Consider the following 22,198-nt stretch of genomic DNA (forward strand, 5'->3'; position numbering starts at 1 on the left):
CCCCCCCCCCCCCCCAAACGCACACATTCTCACTCTTCTTAATCGGTGCTGCTTTGGGGAAACCTTCTGTGTTTTAGCTTGAAATGATTTTAATTGCTACAAATTATAGTTATATACACAGTTTAAAATTGATTTTATTGCAGATGGAGAACGGAGAGGAGGTAGAGCTAGAGGAATTTTATGTAAAGTACAAAAACTTGTAAGTAAGCTATAACTTTTTTCTTTAAACGTGTGTCTATATGTTCTAAATACTTGTTAACAAATGTAGTTTGAATATGACATAACGTTATCATCCTGCTTTAAGAATTATTAATGCCTATGACAAAAAAGCAGCTAAATAGTAGACAACAGAGAATAAATATAAGTTTTGCTCATCAAACTAAGTTATTTCTAATATTCCTTTTAAAAACAAGGTGAGTGTTCAACAAAAGGTTTTATTTGACTCCGAAATTAATTGTTTTCAGCAGTCTTGCTGGCAGTTACATTTTGCAGCTCCAGTGTGGGCAACAGAAACATTGTAATGCCACTTGGGCCCTGAGCTATAGTGTACTACGGTGATTCCCACTGGGATGCTGTGAGCAGTCCAGGTGTTTGTTTCCACTGCCACAGAAGCCAGAAAAAACTGCCCTGCATGCAGGGCTGTGGTATGGGCAAACACTTCTGCACTAGAATTCTCCGATAAACCTAAAGCAGGTAGGCGAACTGGCTTGGGCTGGAGCCCTTCCAGGCCCTGTGCCCCTACCCTTCCTTCCCCACAGATGCTTCTCCTGGAAACAGAGGCACGTAGGACAGATCACATGTCCCATGTGCCTCTTGCCAGGAGATCATGTACAGGACTGGACCAGTAAGGGCTGCAGCACAAGCTTGTTCTTCTGCCTGCTTTCAGCTAATCAAAGAATCCTAGTGAGGTAGGAGAGCACGCACGTGCCGCAGGCCTTCCCAGTCTGGCAGTGCGGCAGGCAGTTGTACCTGGAGGTGGCGTCACTCCTTTGAGAATTGCTGGGGTAGCTCTGACAATGGCTTTCAACCCAAGGTATCACCATATTTAAACGAGCAATGGAGGGGTGCCCTGATTCTAAAAAGCTTGAGAACCACTGGTGTGCTGAATCTGTATACACCGTGGAAAAACTGTCAGCGGATATACCTTTTTAGAGAAGAGACAAAGAATTGGGGAAACCTATTAAATTAAAAGGGTAAAATTCATTTAAGAACTGTTTCACATTATAATTAATTTCAGAGTATTTGACTTCCATGTACACATGCAGCTTGTTTTGTGCTTTTTATATCATGTTGATTTTATATCATGCTGATAGCTTGAATCCTCTTTATTTTGTTTAATTTAACTTGTAATTTTTACTTTAACTGTGTGTGATAAAAGCTTCTAAGTTGCTTACTAGTAACTGCAATATCATGAGGACCTTTTTATTAAAAAAAAAAAAAATCAAACCTAAAAATAAAAACAACTTAACTGTAGGTTTATGGCAACAGAATATTAAATCTTTAAAAAATGTGATAGGCTTAAACTATGAACTGTTGAATATCCCCAAAGTATAACTAATGTTGCCATATAGTTAGGGTTAATTGACTTGCACAGGGCTTCTAATTAGTTACACTGGAAATATGCAGTGTAGAAAGTGATGGATTTAAGGGTATTTTTAGATACCATCAATGAATTTAAATTCAGTTCTACTTTTGAATGTAAAATAGTGAAGTTTATGCAATGTGTTTTGAAGCATTCAGAATGCTCCCAATAAAAACTGTGTTCACAACTCTGACTCGGACTATATGTGTGGTATGTATATATGGGTTATATTGATTTCTTTTTCTGACCAGCAGTATTATGAGCTGGTAAGTGCCTTTGCTGTCAGTAAAGGTAATTCATTAACATTTCATTTAATGAAAAAGGTAGTAGCTCAGATTCCAGATAATACAGTGCTAAGAAAATTGCCATATATATAGTAGCATTAAATCTATGCTTAATATTTATATAGCACTCTTTCCAGTGAAGATTTTTAAAAACTATTTGTATTACTTTACAGGGAATTGTAGATTATTATTTTTGAGAAAGGAAGAAACATATGAATCAATTTGTGAAGATTTCAGGGGTAGTGGTGGGAAAGCTGAAATGCATGCAATAAAAACATGTGGACATGTATTGTTTTGAACAAGCTTTTCTATATTCCATCTTTTAGCTCTTATCTTCATTGTCAGTGGGCATCTGTGGAAGACCTAGACAAAGACAAGAGAATTCAGCAAAAGATTAAGCGGTTTAAGGCAAAGCAGGGCCAGAATAAGTTCCTTTCAGAGGTATGATTGATTTAGATGAGATCTGTAGATTTTTTTTAAAGGGATATTCTGATAAATGCTTAAATCTTATACATGCACAAGATTTTGAACATCTGGTTGATATAAAATGAGCTTTCATCCCAGCGTAAAAATGTTCATGGGTTAAATTTAGAGGCTTTCAAGTTCAGTTATACAAAGTAAATCAGCTTCTCAGTTTATTCTTTCCTGCTGGTTCTTACTTACTGCTAAATGGTTAATTGCTCACTTTCGTAAACAGGACGTTTCTTTGTCTTCCTGTTGCTTGGTTGTTGTAAGGGACGTCTCACAATTTAATGTGGACTTCTCAATGTGAAAATGGGACGAATCACTATTTAAAGTACCCAAAGGAGAGAGCACAAAAACTCTGCATAATAAAAAATGGTGTGGTTTCCTTATAAATTTATGGCTTTTGTTTCTAAAGTTACCAGTTTGTGTTCATGCCTAGAGTTTAGAATTTTGAATATAATGCAAGCCTGAACTTGAGAGCCCTACTTTTAGCTATCTGTAGTGACTTGAAAAGACCACTGTATCTAGGGCTGAGTGCAAGTCCTCTTCAGATTCTGTATCGGATCTCTCCCCTGAGCAGCCAATTATGCCAGAAAAATGCATAGCATTTTACTGATATGGACTACTGCCCACTAGGGATTCTGAGCTTTTGATCCTCAATTTAATTTCACTTAGACACAAGCCCTAGTGCAGTTGGGGTGCAGCCAATAAAAGGGTTAGATTTTCCTGACTTTTACCTATCTCTGTGAAAGCTTATCTTTCAGAAAAATTTAGTTATTTTAGGCCAAAACCGGTTAGTGACATACTCTGGTTTATGCATTTTATTTATTATAGTAATTCGAGTTAAGCAAGGCCTGTAGCAAATAGGAAGCTTCCATAAAAAAATCATTATTATTATTCTGACCAAATAAGTAAATGAGGATCTTTGTGTAAAACTTACCAAAATTCTACAATTTTAAAGGTAAAGAGTATGTATGAACATCTATGAACTCTAGGTCAAAACATCTCAAGTTTCTTTTGGGATAAGAAAAGAAAGTTGGAAGATAGCTGTAAAGAATAAATTGCATCAGGAAATTCTAATAACTAAGGAGCAATTGGATTAAGTGAATAGTAAAACCAAAAAAGAACCCGTGTAACTTATCAAGCTTTTTGAAATACTAAATTGAAATTTGGCTAATATAGTATATTACTAATATAATGCATACACTTTTATGCATCTTATCTATGAAACTATTCTTCATTGACTAGGCCACTTCTTTTTGTTCTTGTTTTTAAGTGAATCATCCTGTCATGTCTGCTTAACAGATGACTGCAGGGTTTTGGGGGGTTTTTTATGTGTGGGGGTGGGGTGGGGGGTTGTTTTTTAACTAGTCAAATATTCATACACATTATTAGTGATCTATTTTTTTGCCCTCCGTCTCCACTATCCACAGTCACTCAAATAGCTTTTCATGTATTGCTCTATAATTTTTAACTATTTTGCACGCATACCAGCAAGTACAATTTAGTGAATGGAAGAGGGACTTCCACCAAATTGTGAACTTTAGAATGAGTGAAGAGGGGAGATTTTTGGTTTGATTCCCTTTTTGGAATAATAATCTCTGAATCTTGTTAATAAAGCAGTCAGACAACTGTAGTTATGATAATCTAATGGCACTTAGTGTACATGGCTCTAATTTCTTTATTGCAAGCTGTAGTTTTCAAGAATGCTAAATGCATTGCATGCCACAAGCCCTTTCGATTGCTCATTAGTGAATTGTAATTTCACACTTCATTTAAAATATTCTTAAACATTCTCTCACAGTAAAAGGTTTCACACAGTAATTAAGAGGCCCAGTTAACAAAGTCTGAGAAGTCTGATTTCCTCACGGGGAATGATCTTGCTGAATTGTAGCATTTCAATTAACATGTTGAAGTTTGCCAAATATAAATTTTGTCATTATGACCCAAAATATTATTGCCTAGTGAAAAATATATTTTCTGCTCAAAAGAAGTGCTAATAAAAAGATTGCTTTTTCTCCTTTTTTCATTGGCTGTTCTTTAATAGATTGATGACGAGCTTTTTAATCCAGATTATGTGGAAGTTGATCGAATCATGGACATTTCACATAGCACAGATGATAATGGAGAGGTAAAGGAAACTATAAGTGCATCTTCAGTCTTTAGCTATCTGTCTTTCTAAATATTAGTGATTTTGTTGGCAATGTTGTGTTTTAACCTAGTTGAAAGTGTTGATGGAGAATATTATGACAAGAAACCGTATATACACATGGTCTAAATTCCTGGATCTAAGATTTTAGGGGTCATCTGCTTTTTAGTATTCAGAATACACAATATTTTTCCTAAGCTCTTGCCATCTGTATGTTTGTTAATCTAAATGTATCCATATTTTATGCAACATGGCTATTTTCATATGATAACCCTCTAAATGAAAATAGCAAGTTTAAAAAAAAAAAGGAATTTACAAAAGAGAAGTTTTTTCTTACATACAAGAAAGTTTTGCTCCCCCCTTTAACATAATGCAGTAACTAACTTCTTTATGTTAATAATTCAAGTTCAATTAGAGAAGCTAGATTTAAGGAAATTTGAAGTTACAGACTTTGTGTAATGATTATTTAGACATGATGATCCCACCTTCTAATTCACCCTGTCCAAAAGAAATGGGCACTTTGTTAATCCTATCTTATTGTCATTGTATGAGTATTTCAGTTGTCTGCCCCTTGCTTGTTATGACCTCTTCCCCGAGCAAGATCACTTACATGGTTGTGTTCTGAGCAAATTCTGCTGAGCCATTCTGTTTTTGAGGAGAATTAAAGGCTTTTAATAGCATCTATTGCTGTTTCAGTTTTGCTGCATCTGTGAATGATGGTGTTTCCTATTGACAGCTACTATTTTAATGATAGTGGGTTGACTGCTGGGAAGTTTCTGATCACACACTGACTGTAAGAATACATCTTAATACATAAATGTGTGGTAAATGTTGGGAACTTTCATACCTGTAAAGGAAGCTTGATTTTTATTCTAAAATTTTGGTGGCCTAAAATTTCACTTTACTGTTTGTCTTGATGGTGAACTTTCATCTCCTTCATTAAAATTTTACATCGTTAATTGCTGAGATAGGAGCTGCTATTGCTTATCACATTTCTTTTTAAATGTTAAGTCTTACAAATTTGTGTCTAAAATATGTATTGTTCAGTACTACAGCTTTCCTTTTAAACTTGGATATTTTCTTGTTTTTAATTAATAAAATCTTCTTTCTTAACTGTTAATTGAAACAAAGCCTGTGACTCATTATCTGGTGAAGTGGTGTTCACTTCCTTATGAAGACAGCACTTGGGAGCTAAAGCAAGACATAGACCAGGCTAAGATCGAAGAATTTGAGAAACTGATGTCTAGGGAGCCAGAAATGGAGCGTGTGGTAAGAATTGGCTCTGTACAGAAGATTTTATTTGAAAATAGCAAAGTAATGTGGTTTTTCAGAAACCACTAATGGGATTTTCTGTATTTGAAACAGGAGCGACCTCCTGCTGATGACTGGAAGAAATCGGAGAGTTCCAGGGAGTATAAAAACAATAACAAACTCAGGGAATACCAGTTGGAGGGAGTAAACTGGCTTCTTTTCAATTGGTACAACACGTACGTAAATTAATTTTATTGGAGAAGTGCTGCTTTAGAATAGATTTTATCATTTAAATTTAATGTTCATACGTTACAATGAGATTTTAAAAATTGTTTAAAGTCTTTTTATTTATCTTGCTTAAATTATGTACAACAATAAAACACTGGCTTTATTTATATTATTTTCACTTAATACTTTATTTGACTCATATTTATTTATATAATTTACTCATAATAATAGCCTTGAGAGAGAAGTTTACAGAGAAATAAAACATGCATCTAGAATGCTTCTTATGCATCCGTAGATGATACTAGTTGACCATAATTTTGAGACGGTATGATTTCTTTCTAGCATAAATCCATGCTGGTTTAGTAATCTAAAATCTTGCAGATTTTAACTGTATTAGATACCTTTGTTCTGTAGTTCCCACGTTTGGAATAGAACCATAAGGCATTTTATTATTATTTTCAGACGAAACTGCATTTTAGCAGATGAAATGGGGTTGGGAAAAACTATCCAATCCATTACATTTCTCTATGAGATATATTTGAAAGGAATCCATGGTCCTTTCTTGGTTATTGCACCATTGTCAACAATTCCCAACTGGGAAAGGGAGTTCCGCACCTGGACAGAGTTGAATGTGGTTGTGTATCATGGGAGTCAAGCCAGCCGGCGGACCATTCAGTTGTATGAAATGTACTTCAAAGATCCACAGGTAAAATCTGGCTTTGTTTTTTTTTTTAAGTTGTAATCTAGGATAAAGTAACAACATTGTATTGTACAGGGTTCTATGTATTATGATAATTAATTAGACTCTTTCTGCTGGTAGAAAGTAGATTCCAGCCAGTGGCGAATACCTATGTTATATGACAAGGGTGCTCTCTTTTTAGAGTGGTAATAACCTGGAATTGTCTGAAAATGAAGAGGGACCATGTAACTATTTCAGTAACTGGCACAAGGTTTGCACTCTTTACAGAGAACTGGGAAAGAGCAGCTCAATGGGGAGGCTTTTTTAATTGTATCTAAACATAAACTGCTATGCATTTTACACAGCTCTAGCAATAGATCATATTTCATAACTTTCCAAAATATAGTTTGTCAATTTCATGATTAACTTTTGTGAATTGTGTGACTTCTCTTGGAATCAGTGCATGACTATGATCTTGGTAATTCTAGTACATGCAGCAAAATGTGGATAGGTGAATAGTTCATGCTAGAAATAAAAATATTTGAGAATTTTTTTACACGGGAAGCAGCAAAGCAATATATTTAGAACATAATGCTGTAGTTACTCAGAGTGCACTGAAGTACTAATTCTGAAAATCTGGTTCATCTTTCTGTATGCTGAAGCATGCTGGAGATAGCATAGTTCAGTCACTGCCCTCTTAATTTTTGACAAATCTGTCCATATTCATTCCATTATTACAGCAAATTGAGTGAGACTACATTTCCCAGAAGATAGTTTGTTTGGTTTAATAGCCAGTGAGCTAGCAAGTCTTGAGTGCAGAATCTATAGAGGTTAACGGTGTTTGCAAGACAGTTTTAAGATATTACAAGGATATTAGAATTATTATACTTGTTTTCTGAATAATTGGATGCCAGTTTATAGTTAATGCCAATCACCGTGATTTTTATGGAAATTATCTGGTCAAATTAGCTTGATTTCTTTTTCTGATGATATTTCAACTCAGGTGGACTAAGGATATATTGTTGATGTTACAAACTTTTCATAAGTCATTTGACTTTGTTTTTGTACCACATGACACTGATTAATAACCTGGAATTCTAAAAAGCAAATATGGGGAAAAAATGGAATGGATTAAAAGTATTGTAACTAATCAGTCCAAATGTAATTGTAAATGAGGAATAGTCATTGAGAAGTACATTTCCAGTGCAGGTTCTGGAAGGCATCAGTTGGCCCTAGGCTACCTAACATGTTTATCAGTGACATGGAAGAAAACATGCAGTCATTGCTGATAAAGTGTGCTGAGGACACAAAGATTGGGCTGATGATAAACAATGAAGAGGACATTTCACAGATACAGCCCAAGTTGGATCACTTGATAAAAATGGAACATGCAAATGACAACTCTTGCAGTGCAGTTGAATGTAAGCTCATACATCTAGGAACAAAGATAGTTTAAGACGCTTAAGGGGCATCATCTATTTCGCTAATGAAAAAGGAGATTGAGAGAACTCAATTGGTCTAAAATTACCTATATGAAAAAAGGAATGTGTGGTAATAGGGGTTCTTCAGTTTGATAGGTAAATATCTAATGCCTGGAAACTGAGGCTAAATAACTTCAGTCCAGAACTAATGTGCAAATATTTAATCATTAAAGTAGTTAACCATTGAAATGACTTGGCAAGGATTGTGATGGATTCTCTATCACTAGAAACTTCCATGATCTAGGTGGGATGTTTTCTTCAAAGAAAGCCCTATTTCAAATGGGAATAAAGAAAAGTACTGTGGTCTATATTAAACAGGAAGTGAGGGGCAATTGGAGTGATCCTTTTCAAGAATGACTCTGAATGAACTAATGTGATTTTCAGTTTTCAGAATTATATTTCAGGTTTAAAAAGAAAAAAATGCTTGGTACCAAATAACTGTAATAACGGTGGTCATTCAAATGTGTCTGTGTGATCCCACAGTAGTGTGCATGAACTTCATGCATGCAAGACTTGATTGTTTTTAATTATCTTTTCCTCTTAGCACTGTACAGGTGCCTTTTGCCACCTCATGCTCCCAAAAGAGTGGCATAAAAGTGACATAGCTACAGTTTGCCCTCCGTTCCCCAATATTGCCCATGAAAATGAAATGGAACATGGCATATGTCCAACTTGCTTTTCTCACCTTTGGCTAAATTTCACCAAACTCTTCATGAAACCTTCAGAATGGTATCAGTTCATCTGTAGCACCATATTTCAAAAGAAAAGTCAAAGAAAGGTCTGCTCTTCCTCCTCACTCCTGGGACATACCTTTTCACCACCTTTTGAGTAGAAATGCTTCTTAGAGTTTTGTGGTCAACTCATTAAAAAACCTGGCAGCTTCCTTCTAGACTCCTGCGTAGCTTTGTTGCAGGAATGGCACTGGTCTGCTCCATAACAAGGTAGCCAGAAGCCTACGGCATAATACTTTTCCCTGTTGGGCCGGCTGGATTCTCCCATCACAAGCCTTTAGGAGTTCACTCTATACTCAAGCAAGAGGTCATGTCTCTGCCTAGAAACCACGAGAGGAAGAAGATCCAGAACTCAGAGCAGATCTGCTCTGTTTACCCAGGAATAATAACCTTTTCCAACACAGGAATTATTTTGTCTTTATCACCTATTTGAGGAAGCTTCAGTATCACTAGTACCAGTACTGGAGAACTTTTAAATGAAAAGCTGTTAGAGTTGCCAGGATCATGGTTGCCTTTCATAAATTGTTTGATTCTCTGACAAAGCTTGGTGCAACAAAGAAGGACATGTTAAAATGCTTCTAAGGACAAGGCAGCTGGCCTTATTTGAAAGAACATCTTACTCTTCCTCCTCAACAGAAATGCCTCAGGGACAGATTATGGTGCCTACCTGTCCCATCTGTGGATGCATGGCACCTTGTTTCAGGATGATCTTTATAAATATGCTAAAGCTTGGAGTCATGTGTTTGAGTCTATATGTTTTCCTTTCTTCTCTGGGTAATGCAGGCCTTGGCAAATGACATATTCTCGGTGCTCTACATCAACAAGCAAGGAAGTACTCTGTCATTTCTTCTGTGCTTACAGTCCATGAGTCATCACCACAGGATTTAACCCCATTGTCCCTGCATCTTCTGATGACAAATTTCATAGGGAGGCACATGGTAACAACCTTAAGCAGTTGTTGCAGATGTCAGTCGTTCAGCCAGTATTTCAGCAATGGGAGAATGTTTGCTGGATCTGACAGAACACAGGATGTCATCCAGCAGTTGAGCTTCTGTTCCCAAGACAGTGCCTTATCAGATTTCTTCTGCTAAAATAGGTACCAGGCCTGCTAATTGCTCATCTTACCCATTTCTAAGTGATTATCTACAGGGTCACCCAAGGTCAGATCTGACAAGACAAAGGTGATCTTTATAGCTGCTTACTAGTGGAAGCAATTTTGGGCTGACAGACTGTGCGCGCCATTTTGTGTGTCCATTTTTTATCTTCCATTCATCTCGCAATGTGGACATAAGTGATAGTCCATAGCCAGTTTTTTCTATTCAGATCCATAGAATCTCCTAGTTCAGCGCATTGATTTTAGCATTTGCACAATCCTTACACAAAGAAGGAAACAATGTATTAGGAAAATCAAATCCAAATAAAAATCATGCTATATATAAGAAAGTCAGTATAATCTGAACCTAGGTGAGGCTGTAGTACCACAGAACGTCAGCTACAGGCTGTACTTAGAACAAGCTGGATTGGCATTTAGTTCTTCCCAAATCCACATTACAGCAATATTTGACTTGTCATGCCCTCTAACACAGCTGTGCTTAAACTTCACAAATCTGATAGAATTAACATTTCTCAAGGGCTTCCTGCATATTTGCCCATCTATTAGACTCAGCTATATTGAAGATTCTCAACATTATCCTTTCCTGGCTCATAGAGCTTATTTGAGTCACTGTTGGATTAATCAGTACAACAACTTACCCATAAAACAAGTATTTTATTTTACTTTTTTTAATGGTCATTACCCTAGTGCAAGTTCTGAGCCCTTTTGGCTGGCTATCCCTATATAACTGCTGGCAGTCGAGCCCTATGTGAAGCTGTGAAGTAGTCAGAGCTAAGCATAAATCAGTTGGTTAACATATTGGTCTCCTTCCACTGGCATATTGATGCTACAGAAGAAGTTACGTTCCAGAGTTAAACTCTATTACTTGGACAAGACGTTAGGCTGTTGGCTTGTCAAAAGGCCGCTCCATTTTATCACAGAATTTCTAAGTGGACTGAACCACAGCTGCACATCCAGGTGTTCTGAAAAATGGTGAGCTACTTAGTCCAAAGATGAGGGGAGGCTTGATATACAGCATCTTTGGTCTGCTTCAGGAATGTCTTAGTATTTTAGATCCTTAAAGGCAGTAGTATCATGCTGCAAACCATTGATATCTGTTAAGTGATGTCCTTGACGTGGCAGCTGTGTCTGATGTCATTCATTTTATCTGAAGCTGCCTCATTCCCACCAACCAAGGAAGAATTATATATACCAGTCACCTACCATGGGATCCAGCTGACTCAAAATTGAAAACTGATCTCAGTTACATACTGTACAGTAACTGTGGTTCTTTGATAACATAGTGTGGATACCATAACCAGTCCTTCCTCCTTCCTCTTCAAAGAAATATTGGCTTTGAATTGGGAGGGAATAGTGGTTGTTTCAGCCTTTGTTTTTGTGTGGGAACATGAATCTGTACAATCCCCCCTGCCCCCGCCGATCTTAATGTGCATATATGAAGTTTGTGTATATCTACAGTGGGATTTACAGTAACAAGAAATGTTCTACTAAAATATTTGTGTAGTAATAGGTTTGTAAATACTATGCACAGATCCTACAGTCATGCACTGACCCTGGTCCTTTCTTGGGCAAAAATAAATAAGTATACCAGCCAGTATAAAGCTATAGACAGCGTTTGCATTCCTCTGTCATATTGCCAACATCAAGGACTGGATTAATTTTAAATAGTTATGCTCATTACACATACCTTTGTACTTTTTGAAATATATAACGAGTTTGAGGAAACTGAACTTTTACCTTCTTTGTTCATTGGTAAGGTTTCCCACTATAATAACTGCTGTTCACTTAGGGTCGTGTGATAAAGGGGTCCTACAAGTTTCATGCCATCATCACTACATTTGAAATGATTTTGACTGACTGCCCCGAGCTGCGAAACATTCCGTGGCGTTGTGTGGTAATTGATGAAGCTCACAGACTAAAGAACAGAAATTGCAAGCTCTTGGAAGGACTCAAGATGATGGACCTGGTCAGTGGGTGTTTTTTGGTTTTCCTATACTTACAATTGTCCTGGTCTGTACCATCTTCAAAATATTTAATTCTTTTCCTTTTTTCCAGTAAATCAGCTCGCTCTGTTAAGAGAATTTTATGAGAACTCTTTTTAAAGGATAGTCATATGGACACATCTCTAAACTGGGAATGTTGAAGTGCTGAGTACTTCTCTGATTCCCTCCTTAAATCTTGAAAACAAATCTTTCCTTCAAAGATAGAATCCAGAGAAATATTTGCCTTTGTTTCCCAACTTTGCTTTCATTTGATATTATTTTTTTTAACTCCTTTGCACTATTTAAACATTGACAGTTGTTTGTTTTTAAATGCATATAAGCTAGAGAACATGGTCAAGCTAGATGCCATATATTTATGGTATGTGGGGGGCTTATTTGGGGGATCTTTTTTTGTTTTTTAACCATAAAAATACAGTTTTATCTTCTACTTTGGCTGATGGATTCCATAAAACATAAGAGGAATGAGTAGATTAGACTCCAGAATTGAACATTGTCTTCCAACAAGAAACGGAAGTAATTTTTACATTTTGTATGTTTTTTACATTAAAAAATAAATGTGCACAAACCAGTTTTTTTATTTTCATTTTTTCCTTGTAGGTCACTTTTGACCTTCCTCCCAGGGGACATGAAACTTAATCAATGTATATTTTAAACTGTTTTGTAAAGACGTTATTTATTAGATAACAGTTAGCAGAGGAAGGATGGGCTTACAGTTGTGGCAGTTGAGTGGGATTTGGGGCATCTTGTTTCAACTTCTGCTCTAGTACAAAATTCCTGTTTGACCTTGGTCAAGTTGCTTATTATATCTCTGTGTTTTCATTTCCCATTTATAATGTGAGGATAATGGCACTTTATTTCTCTTTCTGACTGTGTTATCTATTTAAACTAATATTTTTGGGGCAGGCCTCTCTTTTTTTGTTCAGTTCCTGACTCACTAAGGCAGTAGTTTCCAACCTTTTTAGACTGCGGACCGGAAGTGACCGCAGACCACCAAACTGCAGGCTGACAAATTGTGGACCAGCATACTGCAGACCGGAAGTGACCCAGCATACTGCGGAATGGCAGCCAATCCCTTTTTTTATACTAAAAGGGTTTCCTGCCAGTCCACAGCATGCCGGTCACTTGCGGACTTCTGGCCCGGCAGCCAACCCTTTGCGGCCCAGTACCAGGCTGTGGCCTGGGGGTTAGGAACCTCTGCACTAGGTCCTCAGCTTAGATGGGCTTCTTGGTATTAATGTGACAAACAAATAAGTACGGTCTTTCCCATTAATTCACAAAACCTAAATAAAATCGGTTAAAAAAAATTGGTTGCCTTGTATTGCTTAAGCAATACATAACTTTTAAATTTATTCCTAGTGCTCCACCCTACTTCTTTCTGTACTTGTTTCCACCTTAACTTTTCCCATACGCTGTAGTGTATATGTCAGCCACTTTGCCACATCTTCCTTTTTCATTGTCCAAACCCTGGCAGTACTACCTCCTGGTTTCATATATATATTAACTGAAACCAGGAGGTAGTACTGCCAGGGTTTGGACAATGAAAAAGGAAGGAAGATGTGACAAAGTCTCTCTCACACATGCGCGTGCACCCCCCCCCCCCTTTTTCAACAGCAATAGGGATCTGTATACAAACAAGTGTTTACCCAGTAGGTCTTGAGACTTAACAAACCTGCTCCCTTTTTTTTTTTAACTGCCCTTTCTAGGACTACAGCAATAATGCAGAATGTGTTACTTTTAAAATGAAAAATAAAATTCTGTTATAGGATTGCTTTGGGGCAGTTTAACAGGAGCCAAAGGCCCTGCTACTTTGAGAGGGGAGAACAGCAGTCTAGGGCTGCATTCTGATGGGGGCAACTGAGCTTAGGCTAGCTAAGTAAGCAACTGAGCTGTGTAAGCTGCAGCAGAGAGGAGCAGGCAGCTTACTGAGCTAAAGGAAAGGTACCTAGACTCGGTAAGGAGCTGAGTGGGGGGGGCATATGACTAGAAGTAGGAGGTGGTCAGGGAAATAAAAGCTCAGCCATGAGTCAGACCAGGCAGTCAGGCCTTACTCTGAAGAGAAGGAGCTCTTGCCTGCAGGACTAGCTGCAGAGAAGCTGGAACCTAGAGTGATTTTGCAACAGGCAGAGACTAGTGGGTTTAGGTTGGGGTATAAGATTGTGAGAGCCTGGTGGGTTACTGTTTGTGTTTTGTGTTTAACTTTGAGCAGAGGACTGAATTGTGGCTGTCGGGGAGGATGGCGGCCATGGGAGGCTCCTGGTGGGGTATTTTGTGATAGCAGCCTAGCCTAGCCAGGGACTCAAGAGGGCTGAGGGCTAGAGATAGACTTCAGCTGTCTCTGCTTTGGGCTGTCTGGTGAAGCTGGAGTCCGGGAGGGGCTGCAGCCAAGTCAGGGCGAGGGGCCGAGAGGCAGGTGGAGACTGAGAGGGTTAAAGCCTGGGTTGAGGGGCTTTAGCTTGAAACAGGATGAATGCAGAACAGGTCCAGGGGCCCAGAGACAGAGTAAGGCCAAGAAGGTCAAGGGCCTGGTGGTCTGACAGATGGGTCCAGTGAAGCAAATCCAGGTAGGGTCAGGGTCCAGGGAAATAAGTTGAGCTTTGCCAGCCGTTGTGCCTGGGGGTGGGCCTGATAAACAGGACCAGAGGGCCCAAAGAAATGAATTTGGAGTGACAATTGCAAGTCATGGGCATAATAGTAGTGTGGGTGGCTGGAGGCCACAAACAATTAGATTCTTTAGGTCAGTTTGAGCTAGGAGGGCCACAATTAAAGCACTAGGGTAAGTTGCTGCCTGAAGGCACTGACAGGACCAGTAGGGCCTGATCAGTCAGAGGAGCAGGTGCCAGTGGGGCACAGAGCTGGGGGTAGTGGGTTTTTGGGATCCGTGGCCACAAGGCAGACACCAAACAGTCGAGCACAGCACGGAAGGCTAGGCCAAATTGGGAGCCAGTGGATACTCAGGGACTTTGGGGAACAGCTTCCAGATATAAAATACAGTTCTATCAAGGCAAAGCAGATAGATGAGGAGGAGGTCATCCTGAGGAGCTGGAGTGGAGGCAGGGGGCTGCTCCTGCTACATGCAGCAATTATGTCTGTTCCTAGAGAAAAAGTAAATCAGTCTACATGCAGCATATCAAAGAACTTCTATTGTGTACTCAGGAGGGTGGGGAAAGTGGAGGTGTTAATTCCTGTTGCGTTTGTCTCGTCTAAAAGTCCATCCGATTTGGGGAGGCAAATGTATAGTGGGGGCAAATTCCGAGTGGCAGCAGGCTGGTTGGTCAGCGGACTCTGGTAATAAGTTGACAGTAAGGATTTGGAGTCATATCCCAGTGTGCTATGGGAGGAAGGCCACAGTGTTGAATGTCATAAAAATTTTCTGATGAGCCATGAAGAGGCAGTTGCAGAATTTACTGAAACAACTCTTGAGAAAAGCATAACAAGCAGAGACATGCTTTGAAGATGAACCTTCGTAGATTTTATTTCTAGGCGACTGTTTTATTCTTGCAGGAACACAAGGTGCTGCTTACTGGTACCCCATTACAGAACACTGTAGAAGAGCTGTTTAGCTTACTTCATTTCTTGGAACCAGCTCGCTTCCCTTCAGAAACGACATTCATGCAAGAGTTTGGTGATCTAAAAACTGAAGAACAGGTAATTACTCATGCACACTCTTCTTTCCCTGTTTAGGGAGAATGTCAATTTAACCATGCTACCAAGTCTGAATTTTATTTCCTGCAAGTAATTCTTAGTGTGTTTAGAAGTGGAAAAGTAGAGATTAAAAAAAAGCTTGTTTTATATATAAAGAGATTGTACAAACAATTGGCACAGGGATCAGTACAAATGTAGTATGGGAAAATGCTTTTGACTTTTTCACTTATTTGTTTAGACTGACTAGGTTTTCAGTTGACACTGTACCTTGAGTGCTTCTAACAGGAGAGAGGACAGTTGCTTCCCTTGATACAAATTAAAGTTTTGCTGTTGGCTCCATTGGGGGCAGGAATCTATTTGACCCATTTTAAGAAGTAATATAACCCAATAAGGAGAAAATTCTTTCTGTTCTTTATTCAGAAATTATTTCTTCAGTGCTGTCCTATTAAAATCATGCTACGATGGCTTAATCAAGTACTCAAAAGTTAGGCAATGCCAGAAACAAGGTGTTATGAATGCCACCTTAACATGATCTATTTGTGTATATCTACATATGATAGTCTTAATCATATTATTATGTACTGTTTCATTCCATGGGATCTGATCTCAGTTTTTCTTCAAAGCATTTAACAGTTGAGTGCTTGACTTTGACCTGTATTTTTTTCCTTGTAACATAGCTTTAAGTACCTTAAGTTTTAAGAAAGAAGAAACTGAAAAAAAAATTATGTCACTGGAAATAATAATTTCTATCTTAATCGCATCAGAGTTGTAACCTTTGGATACACAACATAGTCCCATATCAGTTAAACTTAGTTTCTTCTGCATGGAAAAACCACTAGAGGGGAACAAGAAACATCACTTCACCAATGGATTCCCTAGCTGTTATTAGATAGCAAAGGAATGTTTAAACGTGACTCCTGGGTTCTACTACAAATAATCAAGGGGAATATGAACTAGTGATTTAATCTCCCCCTTGTCTCCCCCTTGCCATGAACCTTACTTCTTTAAATCTGTAGCAGGAGTGATCAGCCTGTGGCACAGACAGCCTGTGTGTGTGGCATGCGGCAGACTGGGGATGGGATAGATAGCACAGTGGTAGGTAAGTAGGGCAGGAAGCAGAAAGTAGAGCAACACATCAGGCAGGAAGCACAGGGCAGAAAGCACAGCAGCAGATTGGGAAGAGAAGGGGATCAGAGTGGCACTTGGGATGCATCTACATATGTGCTTTAGTACAGAGTAGACTAATTAGTTCCACAATAAAGCATCACAGTTTACACGGGCACCAGTATTAGGGCACAATAAACTAATTAATTCTCCCATAAGATTGTATTGTCGCAGACAGTACTATTTTATGGCAGAATACTTTACGGTACCAAAACTCATGTGTAGACACTGAGCAAGGCTGTAAATTGCACCCAGTCAGACCAGCCAACCAGGGGCCTGCACTACCTCAGTTCAAATTGCTACTGTGCTGGGTGCACAAGTAGATGCTGTGCCTGGGAGCAGTTTACTCTGATTCAAAACGCTCTGGAATTTATTGTGTTGCATTAATTGCACATGTAGATGCACTTAAGGAGGGTGTAAGACTAATTAGTGGCATGCCTGCCAAAAACGTTGGCCTTCATGCTGGTTTGTTAGACATAATGGACAAAACAGGAAAAACTGTCGTCCCACTCTCACTTTTAGTGCTCTGCTCTACAGAGGCCCCCAGTAAATGAGAAGAGGAATTGCAAGGTCATCTTAGGCCTTGTACAGGCATTCAGTTTCTTCTGGGAAAGTCACTGTTCTCCCAGACGAAACCAAAAGTATACAGATGTTCAGGCTTTTTCTCTCGGAGTAAAAATGGGTGTTCCATGAGGAAAATAACCTGGGAACTACCAAGGTTAAATCACTCCTAGGAGAGTTTCTCCTGGAAGAGTGATTGTGTGTACTGTTACCATGCCCTGAAGCTTTGAGTTTTGTGTGCTAAGACATTGCAGACAGTCTAAAGTGAATTCAACTACCAGCCTTCAGCAAACCCATCGTGAGTTTGTGCAGATTGAGATTTTTTTTCAGAGGCTTAGAATTTGGCCAATTTTGGGGAATTTTAATGGAAATGAGAAAAGGGATCTTTCCAACCCCAGGAAAAAAAAACCTGAAACATTATCAGTTTGTCTTCAGGCACACTTACTTCTTCTGTTTCACCCAGCTGTCATGGCTGATGTGAAATGATGATTCCTGCATGGGAAATCTTGATCCAAGTGAGACTTATTTCATAACATCAGAAACATAATCTCACCTGAGAAAAATACTGCTGAACAGAAATGATATGGTACTGTTTCATTTTTTTAAACTTTAATAGTGTGTATCCCCTAGGCTACCCAAGGCAAATTCAATCATTAGTTGACTCTAAGAAATGTTAATGCTGCTACTTTTGAGCTGTGGAGAGAAGGGAATTTTAGAGATCCATGTTCTTTTAGGATTAGGGTATGACAATCAGTTAGTCCTTAAAATTGAAGGTGGTGCAGTATTCTTTTGAGAATCAAAAACTTAATATTTGAAACTTTGCTATTCCTGTCAATAAATAACCGTGTGTGTGTTCCAGGTGCAAAAACTCCAAGCAATTTTGAAGCCAATGATGTTAAGACGTCTCAAGGAGGATGTAGAAAAGAACCTGGCTCCAAAAGAAGAAACCATCATTGAAGTTGAGCTGACAAATATTCAGAAGAAATACTATCGTGCTATTCTTGAAAAGAATTTCACGTTTCTTTCCAAGGGTGGTGGCCAAGCTAATGTACCTAATCTTCTGAACACTATGATGGAACTTAGAAAATGCTGCAATCATCCATATCTTATTAATGGTAGGTCAGCATTTTTCTCCACTTTCTCAAAATTACTATGAGGCAGTTCAGTATATTACAATTCGGTTTCAGTATGTATCCTGCGATTCTTCTCCTTTTCATTGAATTCACATAAAAGCAATGTGGATGGATGGGGAAGGATAGTACATTTTTTACACAATCTATGAAAGACAGCATAGTGACAAATTTCTCTTTAAAATAAGTCTTGGGTCTGAGTTTAGGATTGCTGCTTAGAAAAAGGTATTCGCCATAAAATCATTTGTATAGGTTTGTCAAAAGAGTTCTAGTCCTGATAGACTGAGAAATGAGAGTATTATCAGGTTTTTATGGTTTCTTATGCTCCTACTTCTTTATTTCAGATTAACAGGGCAGCCAGTAACAATTAATTAAAAAAATACTTGTTACTTGTCTTTCAGTGTAGCATTGCTCTCTAGATCAGGACCAAGTATAGTAAGTGCTAAATGATGGACCAGTATAGCCTTTAATACCATCTGAGAAAAGAAAGATAAATACAGTTAATTGAACTACAATGCATGTTGATCAAATTTAAGCTTACCTTCTTTTCCAACTTCATAAATCCAGTTCCATCCTACTGGTTTCCTGCCTACTAACCACCTGTTTACATTCTTTCCATAGTTTATCATACATGCTGTATTACAGTAACTCCCTAGTTTGAGGACCATTTCTCTATTGTTTCATATGCAACACTAGTGCTAGGAACACTTCAGAATTTATTGTAGACTTTCTTTGAGCAAGTATATAAATGATCTTACCAGAAAATAGATCGGCCTGTTCAGGATGTGGAACTGTTTGTGCTGGTATTTAATTTAACATATTGAGTTTTGGAATAATGCATCAGCATTGTCTACACTTGTAACTTCATTTTATTTTATGAGCCTTGTGACATTTGGTGGTTTTCTTAAAGTCTCATCTTTTGGAGTCGGGTAGCGGTAGGAGAGAATATCCACTATTTTTTCAAATCAAAGTTTCTAGGCCTCTCCAAAAATGTGGACCTTTATAAAATTAAAAAACAGAAGGTATATGAGAAGAACCACAAATGCTTAAAAATATTATTAAAAAATTCTCCCAAGGAATTTTGTTTGGATGCTTTGGCCTGACTCAAATTTCATGACAATGCTGATTGAACAAGCCTCAGACTTTGAAAAATCATGATTGCCATTTTTTAAAGATGAAATATCAAAATAAATTTTGATACTAGGAAAGGAATTTGTCATTCTAGGAAAGAGTCTTTTATAATTTCCTGGGCTTTTATTCTCTAATAATTAACCTATTTGTACTTAAAATGGTGACATAAGCTCATTGCAAGGTCTTCAAAAAGAATTATAATGACAGCACAGCAACTTTGCATCTCATTTCTTTGTAAAAACAGTTTTTGCACTAGCAAGATCTCAGCATTATAAAAGAAAACAGCTGGTGATTTTTTTTTTCATATTTTTGCATTTCATTGCATTAATGCAGGTATCATCGGTTTCTAGGTTATTGGGTCAAATTCTCCCAGACTTGCATTTACTTCAGTAGCATTTAATGTTTAATGAAAATTGTGCACTTGAGTTTTTGAGTTCATAGAAGTTTTTGCAGGCATTTAGTTTTTGAGTTCATAGAAGTCTTTGCATGTGATTTTTACTTGATACCAATTTACCAAACTTGTTTTACATATTCTGCATTATGTGGAATATCATTTGTAAGTCTTGAAGCTTTTCACTGTGCTTTGATTGATAGGTTATGTGGTACAAAATGCTTGGTGAATGCCACATGGTTATTCTTATGGCTTCTTGACTGGCTACGCCTAGGTAGTACTCAGCAGAAACTGTTTTGATTGCTCGTCTTGGAGGGAGTGGCCACATTTTGTGTAGTCTCAAAGCAACATCTTTTGTTTTTCTAGGAGCTAGGGCACTGGGCTTTCCTTAGTAACCATTCTCAAGGACTTGGAGATCATGCCTCTTCCCTGATTCTGAGAACTAGCAGCAGGGAGTAGCTCTGCGCTGCAGTGTTGTGGGGGCATATGGAAAGGCTTTTTCCTTCGCGACCTCTTGTGTGTCTGGAAGTCATTCTTGACTGCAGAGAGTAAAAATGTAGTTGTCCAACTGATTGTTCACACATCCAGTGCCTTCCTCCTCTTTTGCTCCCTATAAGAAGTCTTGATTGTAGTGAATACTGACTTAATTAGTAAAAGATATGGGGGGGAGGGGGGTTGCATTAGGTACAAGAGGCTGTTATGAAAGTAGGTGTTATCCAGAACAAATTCTGAATTGTTTGAAGTTCCCCAGTTACTAGGATTTGCATTGAGACTTGCTATGGTGTGGCTGACTTTCTGTAATGGTTCATATGTAACTTAGATATATTAATGCTGAGGTTTGCATGTTTGCTTTGCTCATTCAATAATAGAAATTTGGGTTTCACAATTGAGCAAAGAAAAACTGTGTGGGAGTAGCTCGGGGTGGGCAATTATTTTTGCTGGAGAGCCACTTAACAAGTTTTGGTGAGCTGTCAAGGGCTGTGCACAAAATCTTTCAGAAGATATCATTTTAACATTGTAGATGGAAAAAAAATCATACTAAAAATCAAACATCTACTATAACGTATTTTAATTTATTTTAAAAAAATGTCCTGATTTATTGGGGGGGGGGGATTGTATATAGAGGCAATTGCATAATAGCTCAAAACAACGTCTTACTTTTTCCATATTGTGTGTGCTGGGGAGGTGGAGTGTGGGGAGGGGGTGGGTGTGCACGTAATGTAGAGGGTGCTTCCCATGTAATAGGTCCCAGGAGTCAACCGGGAGTGGAGGGAGGGGGAAAGTGGGGGAGCATCCAGCAGAGCTTCCTTGGGCAGCATGGTGCAGGTGTGGTCCACTGTTCCTGCCGCAGTCTGCGTGGGGCTGAGTATCACCCACTCCTGCCTGGGGCAGCCCGCACTGTGCTCCTGCCTACACCCACCACACGCCTGCTGATAGCAGCGCCCTGGCCTCGGCCCTGGCACAGCTACCAGGCAGGGCTGCTCTCTCTGCTGCCTAGGTACTGCTTGGCTCCCCCTACCTACAGCAGCTCCTCCTCCTGCTGTGATGCTCTGGCTGCCTTCCTGCCACTCCATCTGCCTTCTACCCACTTGGCTGCCTGCAGGTGACTGCTTATGCTGGGTGGGTGGAAGGGGTGGAAAACAGCCAGGAGTTGGAGCCCTGCACACTGGGGCAGGAGCCACCCAGCTTCAGTATCCCCCTGTCCTGTCTCGTCCCTCCCACCTAACTGGGTGTGTGGTGCCCGGCATGCATGCTCATTGCTGTCACCGCTTTCCCACACTATCTGCTGCTGGGAGCAATGCAGCAAGGCCAGGAGGAGGAGCCACTGAAGGTGAAGGGAGCTGAGCAGTACCTTGGTGACTGCCGCAGCAACTGAAACAGCCCTGCCAGGAAGCTGTGCAGGCTGGGTAGTGCCAGGATAGTGTCACTGGTGGGCATGGTCATGGAAGTTAATTGGCGGGCCAGATTTTGCCCATCCATGAATTAGCTAGAGTGCCATATGTAAACTATCTGGAAACCCACTGGATACTTGGAGTATGCACTCAGTGGAGAAGTTGACACCTGTAGTCACCCTTACCTAAATACTACATAGTTAACAAAAAGTGAGAAATGGTTCTTCTTGCAGATCATACTTAAGCATGCATCAAATTCTACTAGTCCTGCTTGTGTTTGTTATGCTACTTCATGAATTGCCATACACTTTAATATGTAT

General features: G+C 38.9%; 1 protein-coding gene across 1 annotated transcript in view; it reads left to right on the plus strand.

The window, feature by feature from the left end:
- Positions 1-22,198, plus strand: part of CHD7 (chromodomain helicase DNA binding protein 7) — a 193,290-nt gene that overhangs the window by 146,751 nt on the left and 24,341 nt on the right. The window contains exons 7-15 of the mRNA XM_019527714.1: positions 144-199; positions 2,193-2,307; positions 4,379-4,462; positions 5,612-5,749; positions 5,846-5,967; positions 6,422-6,665; positions 11,754-11,930; positions 15,469-15,612; positions 18,194-18,449. Of these exons, the coding sequence (XP_019383259.1) occupies positions 144-199; positions 2,193-2,307; positions 4,379-4,462; positions 5,612-5,749; positions 5,846-5,967; positions 6,422-6,665; positions 11,754-11,930; positions 15,469-15,612; positions 18,194-18,449 (1,336 nt within the window). The remainder of the gene's footprint in view (positions 1-143; positions 200-2,192; positions 2,308-4,378; positions 4,463-5,611; positions 5,750-5,845; positions 5,968-6,421; positions 6,666-11,753; positions 11,931-15,468; positions 15,613-18,193; positions 18,450-22,198) is intronic.

The sequence above is a fragment of the Gavialis gangeticus genome, unplaced genomic scaffold (assembly GCF_001723915.1).
Source record: "Gavialis gangeticus isolate Ggan-Ray unplaced genomic scaffold, GavGan_comp1, whole genome shotgun sequence".
NCBI classification, from domain to species: domain Eukaryota; kingdom Metazoa; phylum Chordata; order Crocodylia; family Gavialidae; genus Gavialis; species Gavialis gangeticus.